Source organism: Eutrigla gurnardus (assembly GCF_963514095.1).
Source record: "Eutrigla gurnardus genome assembly, chromosome: 13".
Taxonomy (NCBI): Eukaryota; Metazoa; Chordata; class Actinopteri; order Perciformes; family Triglidae; genus Eutrigla; species Eutrigla gurnardus.
The window spans coordinates 2,567,781-2,590,630 of NC_139936.1; the positions used below are offsets into that span (position 1 = coordinate 2,567,781).

The window sequence follows — 22,850 nt, forward strand, 5'->3', positions numbered from 1 at the left end:
GGCGATACACAACCGGCCCGACTCCCACCACTTATCAGGAAAGCTGCTTCCAACATCCAACAGAAAGTTTCCACTTGTCTCTTTCTTATTTCCCCCTCAGTGGATTTTTTTTTCTGGAACCATCTACTCAATGTTTGCTGAAGACTTTCCTGCGGTTTAAGCCTGTGTTGTGCTAATGACAGCCTTTTAATAACAACCCTCCGCGGCTGGAATGGACGGAGGTGACAAAGAGTAACTATACGAGCAGAAAGGAGGGAGAGGAGGTGGCTGGGGGGGCGGTGGTGCTGGTGGTGGGGGTAGCAGCTTTCACACTGGGGGATGACTTTCTACGTGGAGAAACTTCAATCAGCTCTGCCAGGAGGGCAAGGCGTCTGAGGGAGCCTCATCAATACTCTGCAGCCGTCTATCCCGTAAGCATTCAGCTCACTTATTGATCTTGTTTTGGTGGTTTGTTTAATTTAATCTGCAGAATGTCAAATGTTACGTCTGTTCACTGTCACCAATAGATTGTGTGTAACTTGTAATCAACTGATCAATCAGCCCAATTATTGGTTAAACTGATTGAAGTCAGACTTTCAGGCATTTTGGTTTAGTTGTGGAATTCAGCAGCCGTCTCACAGCATCTGTTATCTGACTCACTGTTTGGTGCTGAAAGGGTGATTCTGCTGCGTGATGACTCGCCGGACTCTGGCGGACTTGGTCGGGGAGGGTTAATTCAGCGCAGGGGGATGCTGGAGAGCAGGCTCTCTGGATTAAGTGCCTCTGCACCAGTAAAACACAGGAACCCTGAAGGGGGTGCAGTGAAGAGGGTGTGAGGAGATGATATGCAGCGACAGCCTTGAACGGCACATTCTGATGGAGACAATTCATTTCTTTGTCTAAATAGTGCCATTCATTTATTTAAAGAAAAGAGAGATGAGTTGACTACCGGTATGTCAAGCAGCTTCAGGATGTTCCCCCGAGCTGGAGAGGACGGGGAAGCGGGCGATTGAATCCCCGTCTTTGTTTCCGTTGCCAGGCTGGTGTTTGGATAAGCGGGCTTTGAGGTAAAATGCTGGAACTTATCGAAACAATCCCCGGGACCCCCCGCCTCCCCTCGTCTGACTCAGATCACAAGCGAGGCACGCACCAAAGCAGCGTGAGACCCCCGGACCAAAAACCCTCCAAATGTGAACAAAAAACTTTCTCCACAAAGAAGAAGTTTGAGAACAAATGGTGTCCTGTAGCATCAGGTAGTCGAGCTTAATCACGTTCAAAATGTCATGTTAGGCGCTTACGAGGATTACATGCTTGAGGAAAGAATGAGGTCACCCTCAAGGTAATGTAATAGTGCAGATTACCATGAGCAAATTGAATTTGACTCTGATCCAACACATATTGGGTGTCATGCAGGACGGCTGCCAGATTCTCCGTGGAGCTGGCTCTGATTTGAACATGCAGCACAAAAGCGTCTCTCTCGGCTACTGACACAAATGAGGTGGCGGCGTGATGTCCCGTCGTGCCCGATGATGATGATGATGATGGTTGTGATTGTGAGGCCTTCAAACACAAAAGTAGGACACCGGGACTGAACTGGGTCAGCAGATACAACGCGGTCTCGTAGGTAGCCCACTACGGCACGGGGAGTCCTGCGTCTCGAGGGTCTAGCCGTCTCCGTCTGCCACCAGCCATGGACTCTCCATGTGTGCATGGCAGCTCGCTCTAATGAGGTGACGAAGAATGCGAGGAATGCCATGCTCACGCTGAAATGAGAGGGGCTGGGGGGGCGAGAGAGGCATCGGCCAGTCTGAGCGAAGGCTGCCCACCTTCTAATTAATATGTGCTGAGCGCGACAGAAAAGGGCCGGGGCCGGAGACACGCTGACCCCCGCCCCGGCTGCACTCGGATATCAGGGGTCATCCCTACGCTTCCTCCGGTTACTGGAGTTAACGTTGAGTAAAGTCCTCACGTTAACACAGACTTAAACACCCGACAGTAAAAAACCCTGAAACATTACGGTGTGAAGGATACTCTGAGAAATTAGCTGCCAATCAAACGACAATGAGAGGTCGTTGACTGCAGTCGGACCTACGCGACGCTTCTCAACACCGGTTAATCATTGCAGCTATTTGGCCGTCAATGGCAGCTTGTTAAAAGGGAACTGATGGTGGGACAATGATGAACTGTGGGGGCTGTTAACAGCGACGAAGGAGGAGGAGGAGGCTTTCTGTTGTTCCCTCTGGCAGACCGGGGACGGGTTAATAACAGGTTGTCTCCGTCGGGGCAGATGGGACTCTCTCAAGGACCCTGGGAGACTGAGACCGGCAAGTGTTGTTATTTGAAAACAGACATTATCGTAGACCACGTGCATGAACCGCATTAGCTCGCACGCAAACACGCGTTTCATCGCGAGCCGCAAACATTTCTCCCCCCGACTCCGGCTTTTTGAAGTGTAGAGAAACCCAGAGCAGGAGATTCCTGGCTGTCGACGTCCAACGTGGGACTCCTCCGATGGGGGGGCATCACTCGGCAGAGCTCATGTTCCTAGGAGGGGGGGGGGGACCGCAGGAGCCACCAGCCAAATACAGTCATCAGCACATTACGAGAGACAGGCTGCTCTGTTATCTTGGCTTGGCCTTTACTCGTAAGCTATTATTAGAGATTTCTTTAGGGCTTAATCAATAATGTTCCGACGTCCTTCCAGTGAAGATAAGTGTCTCTTTGCACAGAGCGGAAAACATTCATGACCATTTCTGAATCAGTCAGCGTTTGTGGCGGTGTCGTCATCCAGCCGGGCTTCTGTTAGCAGGACTAGACCTCCTGGTGTGCCGACACCAGATGCTGTCATGGTTCATTGGAAACAGAAATTTAGAGGGTTTTTAGAAAAACATTTTTTTTATAGCTGTGAGATCTCAATCAGGGACGTTTAGTGGGGAAATGACAGCCGGATATAAAAATGTATTATGTAATGTGATTATTTGTTCTTCACTAACAGGTGAAGGTGATTTTTATTTCTTCCCAGCTAAACTAGAATATGTTAACAGACGTGTTTGTCTATACAAGCTTCTTCTTTTCCAGGTAAGAAACCACTCTAGATAAAAGCGAATGTGTCGACCGGGGCTCATGCTCTTGCAGAGTGCAGCATTTCTCTTCTCCATGTGTCCTACCTAATGTGCTGGCAGCAAGCCCGGATTAACAAGGCAACAACATTTCTGCTCTCTCCCTGGTTTGTGTCGACTATTATGTGGCACATTATCTTTCACACCATTACATGCTATAAAGAATGTGTGAGGGCTTGTAATCCTGGCAATCCTGATGCGGATCTTCAAAACCCCGAGCCACTATAGGCCTCTCCATAATGCTTTCTGATTCGACCGGCCCCTTCTGACTCTGGGGAGGTGTTACACAGGACCCCTCTGTAATCCAATATGCAGCAGCTTTCAATTAAGGTGCCCCGGGAGTTCAAGGCCTTGTTATCCTTACACAGGAGTTACATTCTCCTCGGCACTCAGTAGCATCCCCTAATAACACCACATCATCGACAAAAAAAACAAACCCTGCCCTTATTCTGTTTTTTTATAAACATGTCTATACTTTAAACTCTCAAGTATTTCAATCTCATTAACTTTGAGGAAATGTATGGCTTGTATTTCCAGGTATTAATAATTGAAGAGAAACTAAACTAGACTGTTTTTAAAATCTCAGATTCAGTCAGAAGTTGATAAAGATTCCTGTAAAATCCTGTATCTTCTCCCATCCCTGGTCTGAACGCAGCTTGTTTCCCTCCGTTAGTAAAGGTCATGGACCGGACTGATGCAACACGATCGACATTTAAAAACACCTCCATGAATAGCATCATCTGGATGTGTCTCAGATTTTCCATAAGCGGAGATGTCCGGGCCTGCCGAGGAGAGCAGATAGGAGTGTTGCGATGGCAGTCGCCCAACGAGAAGCCGAGCCAACGCAGCTAAACACACGGCAACGTAACCGCCTCCAGGGATCAGCACATCATTAGACAAGAGAAATATTTTACTTAGTGGTGATTAGTAACTTTCAAACATGCTTGTTCTGCATATTTTCGATGGCGGAACGCTGATTTAAACAAAGGATCGAGGCCAGATGTGTTCAATGAATACAAAGGGAACACATAAATACAGTGAGGCAACGGTGAGTTTCTAGGTTTATACGTCACGCCTGAATATAATGCGTTTCCTGTTCTGGAGAGTCACAGCAGCCACTCGGGAGCTCATCGAGGGAAAGCGAGCGATACTGTTTCAGATCTAATCTTTTTCGGTAGCACGTTTGAGGGAGCTGTAATGACCTCCAGCCCTGTCGGGTTGCCTTGAGGCCGGTCTGCTGCTGGCAGGCGATGCAGGATAAGACGAGTGTAACCTGACTGGCAGCGGTCTGCTGGTCTCGGTCAGCCCAGCTGTGAAGGACTCCATTGATGTGAAAATGAGCATGCAGCCCAATCATGAGGGCTGTCGGGTCCAATCGTAAAGGTGTGTTCACGCCAAACGCAAAGCCAGGCTTTCACTTTTCCATACAAAGTTAATGAGGTCAGCGTTGAGGTTCCCCTCCTGTCGTCACTGAATCAGAAATGGAGACTAAACATATCGTATGGGTCTGTGGTCTCTCAGAGGTCTACAATGAAGTTACACTAGTCCAGAGACCAGACCAGACTGTTTATTGGCCAAACAACAAGGTCGCTGCCGTATTTATGTCTAGGTTATGTTATTTTAAATCGATGGAGCAGCTACAGTGTTAGCGTAGCTCCGATCTACCGAACACCATTCAGAACACAAACATTTTAAAAGTTGTTTGCTTGCCGTCTTGCAGACAGAGCTAACAGGACATGACTTAAGACTTTTTACAAATCATCGTCATTATGGAGTAACTTTGGCATCCTTTTGATCTGTTTATTGCAATTCAATCACAGCTAAATTGTTTGAGTTCATACAGCTGCAGTAAACCAGCTGACTGATGCTATGAACTCAGACAAGACGGTGTTTGATTACCCGGCGTATCTGGGACTTCCACAACAAAACAAAGCAGCAGTAGTGGTTATTTCAGCCACGATGGATGAAACATTGTCGAAAATTAGCTTTGGTTTTTGCTACAAAACACTCATGTCTTTCCTTCTCCTCAGGCTCTGGTGCGTTGGACACATGGCGCCCCCTTCGTCGGTCCTGCTGGGGCTCCTCCTGGTTTACGGACTAGCCTGTGCTGCCCACCAGACCCAGGAGAGTCCGTCTGGCAAGACCCAGGAGTTTGAGACTAGCGAGGACGATCTGGAGAGAGAGTTTCTCTACGCTGGAAGGAGCAAGCGAGCTCCGGCCGAACAGCCGCAGGACAAGTGCTCCTACACTTTCATCGTGCCTCAAAAGAAAGTGACCGGAGCCATCTGTGTCAACTCCCAGGAGCCGGAGGCCATGCTGGAGAACCGGGTCAACAAACAGGAGTTAGAGCTGCTGAACGTGGAGCTACAGAAACAGAAGAGGCAGATCGAGACGCTGCAGCAGTTGGTGGAGGTGGACGGAGGTATCGTCAACGAGGTCAAACTTCTGAGGAAGGAGAGCCGCAACATGAACTCCAGGGTCACTCAGCTGTACATGCAGCTGCTCCATGAGATCATCCGCAAGAGGGACAATGCCCTTGAACTGGCTCAGATGGAGAACAAGATCCTGAACCAGACCTCTGAGATGCAGCAGCTCACCAGCAGATACAAGGATCTAGAGCACAAGTACCATCACTTGGCTTCGTTGGCCACTAACCAGTCCAGTCTCATCGCCCTGTTGGAGGAGCAGTGCCAGAGTCGCCCTCCCCCTCGCCGCGTCCCCGTGCCCGTCCCCCAGCCGAGGTCTCAGCCGAGGTCTCAGCCGCCTCCACCGTCCCCGCCGCTCGTCAAGCCTTACCAGCCACCGGTCCTCCCGCGAATCAGCAACGAGATCCAGAGTGACCAGAAATCTCTACCGCCTCTTCCGACGATGCCCACCGGCACACACAGCCCCTCCACCACCGACAAGCCCTCTGGTGAGTCTGACAACGCCCGATATGAACCTCTAAAGTTCAAGAGACGTATTTCTGAGGGAAACGGGAGGTAACGTTCACGTCCTTCTCAAGGTGCAGATTGATGGACATCATGATATTATTGGTGGGAATTTGTTGGTACTAGCCAGGATGTAACGGTACCTCGAAGTTTCGTCACGGTTCAAAACGTTTTTTAATACAAAAATGGGAAAATGCAAAAAAAATAACTATTTCAATAACATTCAACAGTTGCTCATTGTCCATAATTCTTACTTTCACAGTTAATGCACTCAGATACTGCCATATTTTTAATGACAACAACAAAAAACAATAATATATCTCCTAAATCTAAGTGTAACTCAGGGTTTGATAAAGTCCTCCATCATAAAACTGATATTGTTAAATCACACAACATGAGCGGGGGATGGGCTCAACTTTAAATAAAGACGCTAACATTTTGAGGTTCTGTTTTCACCGCGTTCCTCCCAAACTGTTGCCATCACAAACGGCGGCCACCACAAAGGGGTTGTGTGTCTTGAGTTCACCGCGTCGTGAACCTCTTAATCATTAATCACAAGACAACATCAAGTGGCCATTCTCCTCTTCAAAGCCGATTTAAATAGGTCCCACACATTCCCGGGGCCAAGGGCCCTCGGCGAGAACAGGAACGCCGTTGTCTCCGGCCTTTTCAGATGCATATCATGTAATTGCCACGATTGGACCCACACAACAACACAAAGCACATTAGCAGGGTAAACACATGTGTCTAAATGGATAGTTGGATTCAAGCCCGTGGGACCCTTGGACATGTTAGTGGATGATAAAGCTTTAGAATCGATGGCTGACGGGTTGCAGTGAGTTGTTGCTCCCTTTTTACAGATTTGACATTAAGGACACTTGAGTTTTTAAATGGTGGAGGAGGAGAACAAACCATTCCCTACATGACTATTGGGAGTTTTTTCCATTTTGCTGCATGTGAACAGTAGCCTTTGTATGGTTTGAAAGGAGGCAAGTAATTTCCTGCCCATATTCATGCAAATAACCCCCCCAAAAAGAAAGCTACATAAAGCCTCCACACGAGCATAGAGCTGCAGAGGAAGAGCAACAGGGAGAAACGGTGGTGGTGGTGGTGGTGGGGGGGAACATACAGAAAGAGATACCAAGCACCAGTGATGTCATTTGTTCCAGTTGCACCAGGCAAGAAATCAGTCATATGTTCCACCGAGGCTGCAGACTTTATCAGGCAGAACAGAGCCGAGCAGCTCCCCGGCTTGTATCTGCTCAACACACATTCCTGAGGGCAAATGGATGTCAGAGACACAGATATCATGCACACGGATTTTATACAAAAAACCTACCTCGTTACTGAGAGCCAACGTTGGCGTTACGTGAACTCTCTTACGGCTCAACCGAGCGAGACCTCGCAGCATATTAGGAATAAAGTGCTTCTTTCATGTTGCTTCTCTTTCTTTATACCCCCCCCTTATTCTCTTTCATTTGTTTCCATTGCATTTAAACACTTTGTAATCCGGGCCAGTTGGCAAACCGCACAAGTGTGAAATCTTGAGGCCTTAAACACTTTCACAGCCAATTGAAGCCAGTGACCCTTATAGTGTTTTTCCATTTCTACTCGCTTTTGGAATTTGTGTAAATAATAATGGCGCACGGACAAATTAGGTGTCACTGATTATTTGTGTAATGAAATCCAATAAAACAATATCTACTTCGTGCAAAACAATTGTTGCTTTTTTTCTGCAGAACTGATGCCTTAGAATAATTGGATAATAATTGTAGGGGAGATAAAACCTTGCAGACTTACTGGCAGAGAGACGAAGGTTTACAAGCTGTCCATGAATTAATTATCTTCTAAACACGATGCAAGGTGTTAAAAGGCACACCTGCAACCCACATAATGTGTTTATCTCATAAAGTATAAAAACCTTCATGAAAGAAGGTAGAATAATAATAATAATAATAAAACTGCAGTGTGAAGCACAGCGGATGATTGAAAGTTCATGCTGGTGTTTCATCATCCGGTAGTCAGGATTCCCTTTCGCCCTGATGCCAGTGTTTCTCTTGGCTGCGCGGCCGGCAGCCATTTCCCCCGCGAGAGGAGCAGCCAAAGTCAATCCACCGTTAAAATGAAAGCCTCTGCTGAAAAATGGGATTCCCTACGGCCGACTATAAAAACCCTTTGTGTCACTGTGCGTTTTTCCTCGTCTGTGCAGATAGTGCTATGTAACGGTGCTGTGTCTCTGTGTTCAGGGCCCTTCAAGGACTGCCTCCAGGCCCTGGAAGACGGCCACGCGGCCAGCGGCATGTACCTGGTGAAGCCGGACAACGCCAACCGGCTCATGCAGGTGTGGTGCGACCAACGCCACGACCCCGGCGGCTGGACCGTCATACAGAGGAGGGTGGACGGCTCCGTCAACTTCTTCAGGAACTGGGAGACGTACAAGGTAAAGGATGATCTCAATCCAGGACCTGGTGGCTCCTGAGGGGGGCGGTCGGATCGCGTGGGTCGTTTTGCTGCTAAGCAGGCGTGAACCAGTAATGAATGGGTAATTGTTGTCCAATGTAGTAACGGGCTCAGTCGCTGCCAAAGCCGTGACTCATTACTTCCAGCAGCATCACTTCTTCTTTGTGAATGAGTTCACGGTAAAAAAAAAGAAGAAAAAGTGGGAATAATTAACTGGAATGTCACATTAGTTTGTTTGTGTTTGTGATGTTCTGGAAAAATAACGATGTTTTCATCTGATGAACTGTGGTGTATTAATTATAATACATGTTATTTATTGAGCACTTTTCACAGTACTCAAAGTTGCTTTAGTGTTAAAATAGAAACACATTAATCACACATTCATAGAGTTTTAAGCAGGCGACAAATGTGAAAAGTAAAGCCAATGCTGAAGTGCCTTTACTTTTTCAGTGTGCCTTAATTTATCAAAATGTTCTCATCTAGGGATTTTCAAATTAAGCCACTTGCAAATGAAACCTGGAAATGTTTTCCAGGTTGGGATGGATGTAAGTTTCTACGATGTCAAGTAAGGCCTCAGTGGTAGCTGGACTTTCTAACCAATCCAGTAGATGTAGTTACGTAAATTAAACTCCGATCATCAGGTTGTTGTTTTTGAAACAATATATCCGGCAACAGCAAATACAAGTTAAACATTAAAAGTATGTTAATGTCAGGCGACAACGTCCGATTCTCAAAATTTAAGCCAAAGTTGAAGTGCCTTAAACTGTCATTCTCTCTGCTGGCCATCAGGGGGCGACTCCTCTCTGGTTGTATAGAAGTCTATGAGAAAATGAGTCTAATTCTGTCTTGATTTATTATCTCAGTTAACATTGTAAACATGAGTTCATGGTCTCCATCTATCTCTTTTTCTCAACATTCTAGGGTTTTAAACGGTGTAGTTGGTAGAGTCTATCTTTTTTTTTGATTCTGGGGAAACTCTTTGAATGTTTGAGAGGGAAACCCCTCACACAGGTCAAAGCAGTTCACTGTCAGCTGGCCAACAAGTCACATGGGTCCTGATTAAATCTCAGCTAAGGGCAACAATGGAGATCATTCCAAGACTTTCACAAAAAGCCGCACAAAATCTGAAAGTGCGTTACTCCACTCATCGGAATGGGTGTTTCCGTGATTGGAAGCATGTGCCGGGTCGGGGGGATACCACAAACCGACGACCGGAGCCAGAACAAAGCATCGAGGCAGCGCCGCTTATGTCGGATTTCATACCAGATCAACTTTTTCCTGCTGCGCTTTCAATAGCAGAGTAATAGTTGGAAAACTTGCCACCCGACACGAGCGATCAGCGTGACGCAGAGGGTCCATTTATTCTAATGTTCCTTGACGATAAACAACCTCAAAGAAGAGCTAAAGTCATAATTACCTCCAGAGCACGACCCTGAATCATCCCCACACACGGCCAAATCACTGCTCTGGCTTTTCTTCAGTTTTGGCATTTTTGGCCTTTTATTTGACAGAGGACTGTGTCGACGTGTGAGGGAGAGAGTTATGACACGCAACAGAAGCCTGGAATCGAATATTGTTTTTTGTTTTTTTGCATGATCGTATCCATCGAGGCCTCACTTCCATCCTTTCTTTGTCGTCGCCCTTCACAGCAAGGTTTTGGCAACATCGACGGCGAGTACTGGCTCGGCCTGGAGAACATCTACTGGCTCACCAACCAGGCCAACTACAAGCTGCTGGTCACGCTGGAGGACTGGTCCGGCAGGAAGGTGTTCGCCGAGTACGCCAGCTTCAGGGTGGAGCCCGAGGCCGACTTCTACAAGCTGAGGGTGGGCCGTTACCACGGCAACGCCGGGGACTCCCTCACCTGGCACAACGGCAAGCAGTTCACCACGCTGGACAGAGACCACGATGCATACACAGGTAAAAAAAAGATAGATGCCAATGTTAAGGCCTGAGCACACTGAGTCCGATTTTTAATTTTTTTTTGTCCGAAATTGTCGCACTCCAAAACTTTCAGTTCGATTTTATGTTTTTCGTATCTGTCAAAAAGCGCTGAGAGTTGTTTAATCACTCAAAGCAAGACGCCGCACAATATACGATAAAGATGATGATGATAAAGATGAAGCTGCCTACAGGGTCAGTTGGATCGGGGAGATTGGTGGTCTTGGTCCCAGTAGTGCTGCAAACTGGCCCACAGACATTCCACCTGGACCCGATCTGGATCGTTGCCCAGCTCCCTCACTGCTGGATGACGAGTCTTTTTTGTTTTGCCAGTTTTTGCAATTAATATATATTTAAAAAAAAAACCTTCAGACTCAGTGTCCAAAGGCCTTAAATCAGGATGAAACTCTAAAGCCTGAAGCCTAAATAACCTTTTTCTCCTCCTCGATGCTTCCAGGTAACTGTGCCCACTACCAGAAGGGCGGCTGGTGGTACAACTCCTGTGCTCACTCAAACCTGAACGGCGTTTGGTACCGAGGAGGACACTACCGCAGCCGCTACCAGGACGGCGTCTACTGGGCTGAGTTCAGAGGCGGAGCCTACTCACTAAAGAAAGTGGTCATGATGATCCGTCCCAACCCAAACACGTACCACTGAGAACGTGAAGGAAACACAAACACCTTCACGGCGATCTTCAATGGAGCGGCACCAAACGAGCAGATGACGTTGAAAGTGCAATATCAAAAAAGAAAACGGTATTTTCCCTTCGACGCGTGACTCCGTAAAGACGCGTCTCGATTTCTCAGGAGTTGTTTTAAACACGCCGACTTTATAGAACAAAAAAAACCTGCTCAGCTGACGGTTCTCTCATTCGAATGAACCGAACGTGAAAACAACACAATAATTCAGTTAAGTAACCTTGAGGTAGGAATCCTACAATATATTATTTAGTATGTATGTAAAGTTTTTTATTTGTGTTTTTTTTTGTCTAACAAGCAAATGAGGTTGACACAGGAAACATATCCAGTGACTTTTAATTTCATTATCAATCCATTTTTCAAATGTCTAATTTATACTTGTGGGTCAATGTTCTGGCCAGTTTTAATAACTAAAAAAAAACATACGATGTTTATTTTCATTATTTTAAACCTGAACTGTTAACAGCGACGCATGTCGTCATTAACATTCTGCTGAACAAACAAACCAAAAATCAACTCAACACCAAAATTCGGTTCATCTCCAAAAACCCTCCTTTGTTCCTTTAAGATCCTCGTTTTCTTTGAGCAGGTAGCCGACATGCTTGTATGAATCAAGCGCTGTACGTACTGTATAAATTTAGTGGTTTGTTGATGTCAATAGATCCAACACATTGCGTTTGTACATAAAAGATATTTGTAATATAATGTATTAAAACTGTATTACGTTGCAATAAAATATGTACAGCTTGAGTCTTTTTCCTCTCTTTTTTTTTTAACATATTTTTGCATCTTCTAGTCAAAAACATATTTAATCATGTAGTTAATCATTAGTTTAATTATATCACAAGGAAGCGTCTCCACCATCCTCCATCCAACAACAACGTTCATGAACATTTGTAACTTAATTCATTCATATTTATATCGCCAACCTCTCAGATTTGGATTATTTTCTTCTGTTTGTTTTTGTTTTACACGTCTGACCAGAAGAATAAGACACACAGACTACGAGTCTGTTATTGTGGTTCATGTGCTTTTAATTATGCCTTATAAATCATTTACTGGCTGTTAATGTTGGCACTTAGCAGCTCGCCGCCGGCTTTTCTGGCATCTATTCGACACGTAGAAGGTGATTTCCTCATTGCATCATTTTAACGCTCGCCTTGTTGTGGTTACTCCATTATTGGGGCGGCGGAGGTAGAGTGAGTCATCCTCCGATCGGTGGATCGGCGGTTCGATTCCCGACACACTGAACATTGAGGTGAATGTGTGTGAACGGAGACTGAATGTCTGGTGGATCTCCTTGAGACGGTCCATGTCCGTTCCCCTAAATGTTCCTCAATATATCGAAGCAAGAAGAAAGCTTATAGAACCAACTCATGTAATTATTGACCATATCATTCATTAGATTGAGTAAAAGATGGATGTTTTACATTTTAAGCGGCGACCTGGAAATGTAGTCTGGATCCATGTTAAGATGAATTTACCTGTTAGAATAAGTTGGCCTGATTTGTCCAGAAAAACAAAAGTGATGCAGGATTGAATTCACTCAGTTTTCTGACAGTAATCCAACATGTTTCTCCTGCTAACACTTGAGAGAGAACATGTCGTGTTGCCCACACGGTGTCGGCGGTGACGAGCTTGTAAAACTAATGCATCCAGCAGAAACCACCTCTTTGACTTTACTACGTGTCAGAGAGATCCAGACAGCTGGAGAACGAGCCGCTAACGTCGTGTTCTGTGAGCAGGAAACCAATTCAGCACGAATCGACCACTTTTTTAGAATACGAGATCGTCCGTCGAGGGCGATTATCACGTGGCGTTTGTAGTGTTCAGGATGAAGAGCGAACTCACCGACGGATGCTTACGTGACGGTCGCCAAAACACTCCGGCTGCTGAAAGTGGCTCGCCAGTCAGAAGCTAAACAGCGTGACAAAGAGGCTTTGGACGGGACGAAGGAAAGACATTCATCATCATGTTTTAACCAAAGATGGACAAGGCGGCGGCAAAGCGCTCTTTGTCTCCTGTTTAGGTCAAAGCGAGCCTCAGAAGCAGCTCCCGTCTGCTTTCTCAATTAACCTTCCCGCGGTCGAACAAGAGGACGCCGCTTCACCGGCTCCGTAAACAGAGACGACGGACTCCTTGGATGCCGGTCTGAGGACTCACCGCCATGGAAAACCTTCAGTGAGGGTGGCCCAGACCCCCCCCCACTCCTCCACCAGTATGGAAAACCATGAGCTGACACAGTGCTCACTCAGCACAAAACAACCACATTTCCTGGGCCTTCCAACCTGAACCCCTTCAAACCGGACCAGTATTGTTGTTTCACATCTGCAAAAGTCCGTCTTCTTGTTCTTTGTAATGGAACCCGTTTTTTTTCTTCACGCCAGACATCGCTCACAATTTATAGTTAATTAGCTCAACAAAGTATGATGAATTAATCAGGACGGACATTATTAGGCTTATAAACAATTCCCTGGTAACGACAATAACATCTGTTTGGAAACCGCTCGGAGCTATTAACGCGACGAGGTCAGCGCTTGTGTTACACAGCGAGCGCCGTGGAAGGCATGGGGGGGGGCTTCTCCACCACATCCTCCATTTTCCAGTGGTCGTGAACCAGGATCACCAACCATCTTTACATGCAAGTAACCAACACTGTGAAATTACATTCAATGACATAATTACCCCACACATTATGAATTATAACACTAACAATCTTCTATTTAAACAGAATCTTCAACCATGAAGCGTCTGCAAAGAGACACTAGTAGTAGGGTTGGGTCAGGGTTATGGTTGGGTCAGGGTTACGGTTGGGTCAGGGTTATGGTTGGGTCAGGGTTATGGTTGGGGTTGGGTTATGGTTGGGTCAGGGTTATGGTTGGGTCAGGGTTATGGTTGGGTCAGGGTTATGGTTGGGGTTGGGTTATGGTTGGGTCAGGGTTATGGTTGGGTCAGGGTTATGGTTGGGGTTGGGTTATGGTTGGGTCAGGGTTATGGTTGGGTCAGGGTTATGGTTGGGGTTGGGTTATGGTTGGGTCAGGGTTATGGTTGGGTCAGGGTTATGGTTGGGTCAGGGTTATGGTTGGGTCAGGGTTATGGTTGGGTTAGGGTTATGGTTGGGGTTGGGTTATGGTTGGGTCAGGGTTATGGTTGGGTCAGGGTTATGGTTGGGTTAGGGTTATGGTTGGGGTTGGGTTATGGTTGGGTCAGGGTTATGGTTGGGTCAGGGTTATGGTTGGGTCAGGGTTATGGTTGGGTTAGGGTTATGGTTGGGTCAGGGTTACGGTTGGGTCAGGGTTACGGTTGGGTCAGGGTTACGGTTGGGGTTGGGTTATGGTTGGGTTAGGGTTATGGTTGGGTTATGCTTGGGTCAGGGTTACGGTTGGGTCAGGGTTACGGTTGGGTCAGGGTTATGGTTGGGTTATGGTTGGGTTAGGGTTATGGTTGGGTTACTTCCTTCTTTCTATTTCAGCTGTATCTCTGGAACAGTAAGTTGTAGAGACACTGGCTAAAGACTGGTATGTTCAGAAGGGTTGAATTAGGTTAGTCGCCATGACGACGTCCACCTTCTTATGTACAGTCTAAGATCTGGATTGTTTCAGCGCGGCGGTTCCCAAACTGAACACCCTAGCAAACATACTGAGAATACTAAACTGCAAGATCCAACAAAATACTGTGAAATGACTGCATGTGGGAGTTATGATGCTTAAAAATAGAAAAGGCATAATAACGTGGCGAGGCTTCTCTTTTGGAGAATTGTTTTATTACATAGTGGAACTATTGAACTGGGGATTTTCCCCCGTTTTCCCCTAAAAGCTCAGCATTTGAACAGATTTCTAAGCGATGTGTTGATTTGCTTCTAGCTTTACGGTCGCGTGCCATCGCTGTCGTTTTATGTTCTTCCAGAACGTCTGCGAGTTCCTCTGCAGGGAACTTCTGCAGGAAATCTCTCCGGGATGGACGAGAGGAATTTCCCTCGTCGCCATGGAAAATCTTATTTTCTAAGGTATTTCCTATTTCACTCTGGCAGTCAAGTATCCTAACTGTTAGAAAAATGACCAAAATTGCATTTTTCTCTCTTCATCAATAATTGCACACAGACTTCATTGTCATCTGGCTTTTATTTGGTAATCTGCCATTAAAAGTGTTGCTAAATATTAAAATACTACACTAGAGGACGAGAGGTCAGCTTCTAGAAAACACAGAAGGGATCAATGCAGAAAACATAGTAAATGAAATTATAATCTTTTAAGAAACGTGTGAGTACAAAAGTGATAATTAATATTATCAAATCTTTCAAATCCCCCAAAAACGGATGGACTCTTGCTGCTCATGAATTAAGTTTAACTTACAGTGAATGCGTTCTCCATGAGAAACAAGCTGAGATCCAACAGCTCAACACAGAAACATCCAAATCACTGCAGTTTACGATTCTACGATTCTGAGAATCTGAGCTGTTCTTCTTCCTCTGACTGTCAGTCACTCACAGTGGAAAGAGCTGCAGGTCCAGATGGAGAAAGATTCAGTCTATTCGCATTTTCCCAAGAGAGAAGTTCATCCAGTATAATTTATAATGTGAAATATGGGCCCTATCATCATGATTGTAGCTGCCCTTTTATTTTATTTTACAAGCCTCAGATAGAGACGCATCAGCTGTTTCTGAAAATTGTGTGGAAAAGATAATATTAATGTTTCCACTAATTTGAACATTCGGTGGTGGAAGAAGTACTCGGATCTTTGACTTTGAAAGAAATAGCAATACTACAGTGTAGAAATACCCGGTTAAAAGTAGAACTCCTGCATTCAAAACATAAGGCTGCTCAAATACAAGTAAAATACGTTAGCAGTAAAATATACTTAAAGTATGCTACCAAAAATAAAAGTACTGTTTACACAAAAAGGCCCATTTCAGAATAATCAACGTAATATTATTGTATCATAATTGTTGATTAAATGAGTTGATCACTTTAATGTTGCAGCTGATGAAGGTGGAGCTCATTTATAACATCATCACTTAATAATCTGAATCTGAAGTCAATGTGGCTACGTACATTTTTCAACATACTATACTATGAATCCCCCCCCCCCCCCCGGAATTTGACGATGGCTTTTGATGACTGTTTTGGACTTACTTAACGCTCACTTTGCTTGACGTATGACACGGTGGCGCTTTATGACTTTTAAATCACTTTTTACCACATTTTATGAATTTTGTCCACTTTTCACTTTTTTTTTCGACACACTATACTATGACTTTTTCCCCCAAAAAATTTGACCATGGCTTTTTATGACTGTTTAAGACATTTTATGAATTTTTCCGACTGACAAAATGAATATGTTTTTTCCATGGACTCCAGTTGCTGTCTCCTGCAGGCCCTAGTCTGGACAGACACTTACACCAACGTTTACCAAACATTACGTCTCTCATGTTCCAATAACAGATCCTGGTTCATCACTTTTCTAAACTTTGTCCAACACGAAATACAGAACGTATATATTGGTAACTCATTGATAATCCCGATAAGTAATCACAATGTGCCTTGTGTAATCATGTTAAATAGTTTCATTACATTTAATTACTTTTAAGGCCTTTTAAGTGACAAAAAGACCTTGGGGTGCCGCTGCCAGCCATAATAAACAACAGTGAAACAATAACTTTTCATTAGTCTTTCGAGCTTAAGTGTCCAATAACCAAATATTAATCTGAGGACAGTTTGTTTATTATGAATGTAAACCTCAGATTTTTTGTATGTCTAAATGTTGTATTTATGAAAATTCTTGTGCAAAGACCAAAGATGGTCAGATTTGTATTACATTTGTTTGGTGCCACTCTGTTGTGATTGGTAGATCTCCATGCTATGTGATTCTCCTGGTTCCATTCTACTACCAAAACAAAATGTCAGATAAATACCTTTAGGAGGCGACCGAGCTGCTCCTGATGAGACACCTTTCCAGCTGTGTCCAGAAGGTGGGTTGTGTTTTTCAGGTCCACCTCTCCTAACTTTGATATCTCCATCCAGCCTGCTTCTCCTCCTCCAAACGTCTCTGAGAACCAAAGAAGAGGAACAAATAAGCTCCTTAAATGGGCTGTAATTTCTGCTTCACGTTCTGAGACAATGCTATTCTCGGATGTGTGAATCCCACTGAACGATGCCTGAATGTCCATGTCTGTTAGAGACTGTGTTTCATGAATGTTCAAACAAACAGAATTAAAGCATATGATCAAAGTCTTTGAGCCTTCACATGTGTATTTTAGTCCTCTGTGTCTAAGAGACCAGTTTAAGTCTGAGTCCAGGAATTATTAACAAGTCAGTGTTATGATGGAGGATATCATAGTCGGGGGATATTGGGTTATCGGGTTCTTCCAGAAGAGATACACACACACACACACACAGTTTATGTATTAAACTAATTTATCTGTATTATCATTGATTTAGTTTATAATGATAAGGAGTTTAGATCAGCTGCAGAGACGAGAGGTGAGGATGATCTGCTCGGTCCAGTCAATCCGTTTTACGGCTCGTTGTCCTTCAGAGGGACGGTATTCTATATAAATGAAGATCCTCGTATTTTGCATCCGGTTCCACTTCCTTCAGCACAACCAGATGTTTTTATAACCGAAGAAATCGTGTTTCCACAGAAGTGTCGTTAGAATAATGCACTGGCAATAGTAAAGGTTAATAAACGTATTACTTTATGTTAATGCAAGTTAGGCAGTTAGTAGAGGAGTTGCAACAATGTGATTAATAAGCTTATTTGACTATAGTAACCAACATAAAATCACGCTTTTACAGAATAAGGACTTAAGGGAACAAATCTATTGGTTGAACGACCGGATCGCTGGAACGCTCGCCCCTGGGTGATGTTGGGACTTTGAAATTGTGTTGACTCTGGAAATCTTGAGCGTATTCTAGTCCTGCTCAATGTGTTAAGTGTCCTGAGATGACTTCTGTTGTGATTTGACACTATAAATAAAATTGAATTGAATTGGAAGGAATTGTGTCTATAAACTGAACGACTTTGCCGCCACAACGGCAGTGACGTGACCGTGACGTCCATCCAAAATGGTCTATACTGTACGAAACAACTTCACCAAACCATCTCTATACATAGACATGTATCGGCCTTGGGGAAAAGTGGTGAAATAATACAACAGCATTTAAATAGTGCAATTATCTCGAAAGTATCCCTGAGCAGCCTCTTCAACCCAATCACACTCATTAAGGCTAATGTATGAGGTCTTATTATAATTACATTATAACTAACGTAATCATTTTCAGCGCCTTCTCTTAAACAATGAAACCAACAGCACTGATTTTCCCCAGTTTTCATATGGTCTTTAAACGTCTCTCGGTTTGCCTCCAGCTAACGTCACTAACGTTCTTAGCTCACAAAAACTCAACGATTCTTAGTTTAATGTCGTTATACACAAACCAAAACGTATCTGTTATACATCATAATAAGTTTCCTGCCAATAAATCCGCCTCAATCCGACACACTGTCAAGTTCAGCGGTTAGCTGGAACTCCGCTGCGGCTTCACGTTAGCTCACGTTAGCTAGCTACTTACGGGTTGTTGTGGTCGGTAATATCCGCCGCAGTCGAGTTGATCCGTTGTGTCGGCAGCTAACGGTAACTTTCCGGAACATCCCTCCAGTCACCCGAACAAACGAATCTCATGCGTTAGATCCTGGCTTTTTAAAATCAAAGTTTAATGCTAGCTAGCTAGCTCGCTCGGCTGGATCGGCCGCCGCTGTTGGCAAAACGCCACTTCCTTGGAAAAGATGCGCGCGCATACAGTGACGTCATTCGTGTAGCAGGCTGTTGAGGCACCTTTGAGGAAAAAGACCGCACGAAGTACGGAGAAAAACGGTTAATAAAACATTTTCCGGTGTCTGAATCTTGAAAATAAATGTATTATTTATTATTGTTATAATATATTCTTAAATATTAAAACATCATATCTAAATAATAGTGTGTAATAGTGTTTTCCTCGTCTAACCCGTGGCTGCACTCCTGACCCCCAAATCCCCCTGTAACGTGGCAGCATTACGTCATTCAGAGAGCAGACGAGGGGGAATATAATATAACATTACGAAGAATTTGCACAAGTGCCAGAGACGCCAATTATGGTCCTTTGTCACGTGATAAACAAGGTCATTTGTAAGCCTGCACTGGTGTAGAGAAATCATTTTTAAGGCTCTGAGACACTCAAACAATGACCCTACAGGGACAGTAAGCAGTGGCGGCGCCAGGGAGGGGCTTGGTTGGGCTATAGCCCCATCAAGAATTGTGTCAGCCCTACCGTTAGCCCTACCATAAAACCACCAAGAAAACAACAACAACAAAATAACCAAGAAAAGTGCAGAGTTCAACAGCACCACCACGTCACGTCGTAACGGCATTCAGGAAGCTGCGATGACAACTGTCACTGATCTGGGTTCATTAACAGACTGTACTGTCCGTACGTCAACGTCACTCATGTGAGCCCGCTTTTAGTGTATGCTCGACACAGAGACAGCAGGCTACTAGTTTGTAAGCTACCTGGCTCTAGCAGTTCGGTGCAAATAGTTTTTTGTGCCCTCCATCCCCGACCTAAACACAAGCGCACGCTTGTGAGCACTCCACGCACGCACACACACGCTTGGACACGCACGCACAGTACGGTATGATAACTCTGCCGGCCCGGGGAGAGAGACATGCATCGGCTCGGCCCACAGTGCTCAGCAGCAGAGAGGTGACGAGACTAGAGCCGAGCTGTATTGTGTAGTGGAGAGGGGCCAACACACGCTATGCGTAATTGCGCACACACGCGCGATCGTCCTCTCAAATGCGGCTGCATCCGGCCCGGTTCAGCAGCATCAATTTTTTTTTTCACCTTCAAAAAAAGTCCTCCCAGTGCGTACTGGATTCCGGCTGGCAGCGCCACTGGGTGTTGTTATATATTCACATTGAAATTCTGACATTGATTTGAGCCCCACCGTCGTATGAGTTAGCCCCACCGTAGTTGAACCAGAAAAAATACTCTGGCGCCGCCACTGCCTTTGATACATGTCACATCCCCCTCTCTCTCCCATGTTTCCTCTCTATCCACCGCTAAATACAAAGGTGTCTATGCAAGAAAATAATCTTTAAAAAAAAAAGCCTTGATCATATTGTTAAAAAAAAGGTCATGCTATAGCATGTCGAAAATTCACGAAAAAGTCAGTCAGGATATATTCATAAAAAAATATTTAAAATTGTTAAAAAGATTTTAAGAAAATTCACGAAAAAGTCAGTCAGAATATATTCATAAAAAAATATTTAAAATTGTTAAAAAGGCATAAAAATCGCTCATCTCGCTTGACGCGCCAAGTCTCAGTGTAGTGAGTCCAAAACAGCCATAAAAAGCCATGGTCAACTTTTTCAGGGGAAAAAAAAGTCATACTATAGCATGTCGAAAAAAAAAGTGAAAAATCGACAAAATTCATAAAATGTTGTAAAAATGATATCGCGTGTCAATCAAAATCTGAGTGTATTGAGTGCAAAATAGTTATAAAAAGGCTTAGTCATATCCCCCCCCCCCCCCCCCCCCCAAAAAAAAAGTCATACTATAGCACGTCGAAAATTCACGAAAAAGTCAGTCAGGATATATTCATAAAAAAATATTTAAAATTGTTAAAAAGGCATAAAAATCGCTCATCTCGCTTGACGCGCCTAGTCTCAGTGAAGTGAGTCCAAAACAGCCATAAAAAGCCATGGTCAACTTTTTCACGAAAAAAAAAAGTCATACTATAGCATGTCGGAAAATAAGTGAAAAATCGACAAAATTCATAAAATGTTGTAAAAATGATGTAAAAGTCCTAACATATGCTTCTATGTCGCGTGTCAATCAAAATCTGAGTGTAGTGAGTCCAAAACAGTCATAAAAAGGCTTATTCATGGCAGGCAGGCAGGTGGTTGAGTGGTTAGAGTGCATGCCATTTACCCATGTCTGCATATATGCAGCAGCCTCAGGTTCGAATCCCGGCTGGAGATCCTTTGATACATGTCACATCCCCCTCTCTCTCCCATGTTTCCTCTCTATCCACCGCTAAATACAAAGGTGTCTATGCAAGAAAATAATCTTTAAAAAAAAAAGCCTTGATCATATTGTTAAAAAAAGGTCATGCTATAGCATGTCGAAAATTCACGAAAAAGTCAGTCAGAATATATTCATAAAAAAATATTTAAAATTGTTAAAAAGGCATAAAAATCGCTCATCTCGCTTGACGCGCCTAGTCTCAGTGTAGTGAGTCCAAAACAGCCATAAAAAGCCATGGTCAACTTTTTCACGGAAAAAAAAAAGTCATACTATAGCATGTCGGAAAAAAAGTGAAAAATCGACAAAATTCATAAAATGTTGTAAAAATGATGTAAAAGTCCTAACATATGCTTCTATATCGCGTGGCAATCAAAATCTGAGTGTAGTGAGTCCAAAACAGTCATAAAAAGGCTTATTCATGGCAGGCAGGTGGTTGAGTGGTTAGAGTGCATGCCATTTACCCATGTCTGCATATATGCAGCAGCCTCAGGTTCGAATCCCGGCTGGAGATCCTTTGATACATGTCACATCCCCCTCTCTCTCCCATGTGAAAAGTGCGGAGTTCAACAGCACCACCACGTCACGTCGTAACGGCATTCAGGCAGCTGCGATGACAACTGTCACTGATCTGGGTTCATTAACAGACTGTACTGTCCGTACGTCAACGTCACTCATGTGAGCCCGCTTTTAGTGTCTGCTCGACACAGAGACAGCAGGCTACTAGTTTGTAAGCTACCTGGCTCTAGCAGTTCGCGTTAGCGGCTTATAGTCACTCACGTTAAGTTAACGTTAGTAAGCTGGTCAAAATTGATCATGGATACATTTGTTTTTAAACGTCGTCGGACGGAACAACAGATGGCGGTGGCGGGCGTGTTGGATAAAACTACGGACGCACCGTTGACACCTGCACCACTGTAGTTGAACCAGAAAAAATACTCTGGCGCCGCCACTGCCAGTAAGGATGTGGATTTTGGGATGTTAAATACAAATTTAAATAACATCCAGCACACTGTGGTGCATCGCTTCATGAGACAGACCAGGGGTCAAAGTGCAACAACATTTCGTGAGCAATAAATCAAATCATCACCCCGGAAAGCTCATTAAGAAATGTGTGAAATGGCTTATACCTACCAATTATATCTCCTGTCTCTCTTGTGTTGAGAGCCGCTACATCATAACCACAGCACGCAGTTAAAGGCTACCTCAGGTTTCCTGGCCTTGTATTCTGTGGGTTGTTTTTTTTATATTTTCTTATTCTCATATTACACTGAACACGGCAGTTTGGTTGCTGTATTGTTTTAGGATGTCAGTCAGTTTAAATTCGGTTCATTAGAATTTTTCCACAATGCTCGTTTCACATCACACGTTGCCAAGCATTGTGTTATTTACTCATCAGTAACTGGGACAGTATATATAAACACATACATACACACACTTGACATATTTAAAATGCAGCACGCAGGCCAGAAACGGTTGTAAACTACTTGTCAAATGTCAGCGAAGCACATGGTTGGCCAATTCGGTGGTTTTACGAGTCATTTGGCTGCCTTATTATATTCGTTTTTGTAATAAAAATGTTTTTAAAAAACCCAGAGACAAGGCAGTTTATGAATATATTTCTTCCTTTGGGTGCATTTTTCTTAAACGCAGGAGGGAGAGGAG

The 22,850-nt window shown here is 44.3% G+C and overlaps 1 protein-coding gene across 1 annotated transcript; it reads left to right on the forward strand.

Moving 5' to 3' along the window:
* The first annotated feature begins 270 nt into the window (after nt 1-270).
* On the forward strand, nt 271-11,871 carry angptl2b (angiopoietin-like 2b). The gene is made up of 5 exons (XM_084024895.1): nt 271-410; nt 5,129-6,012; nt 8,275-8,468; nt 10,138-10,408; nt 10,887-11,871. Exons 2-5 carry the CDS (start codon nt 5,148-5,150, stop codon nt 11,084-11,086), a joined length of 1,530 nt encoding a protein of 509 aa, XP_083881021.1. The 5' UTR covers nt 271-410; nt 5,129-5,147; the 3' UTR covers nt 11,087-11,871.
* The last annotated feature ends 10,979 nt before the right edge of the window (nt 11,872-22,850 follow it).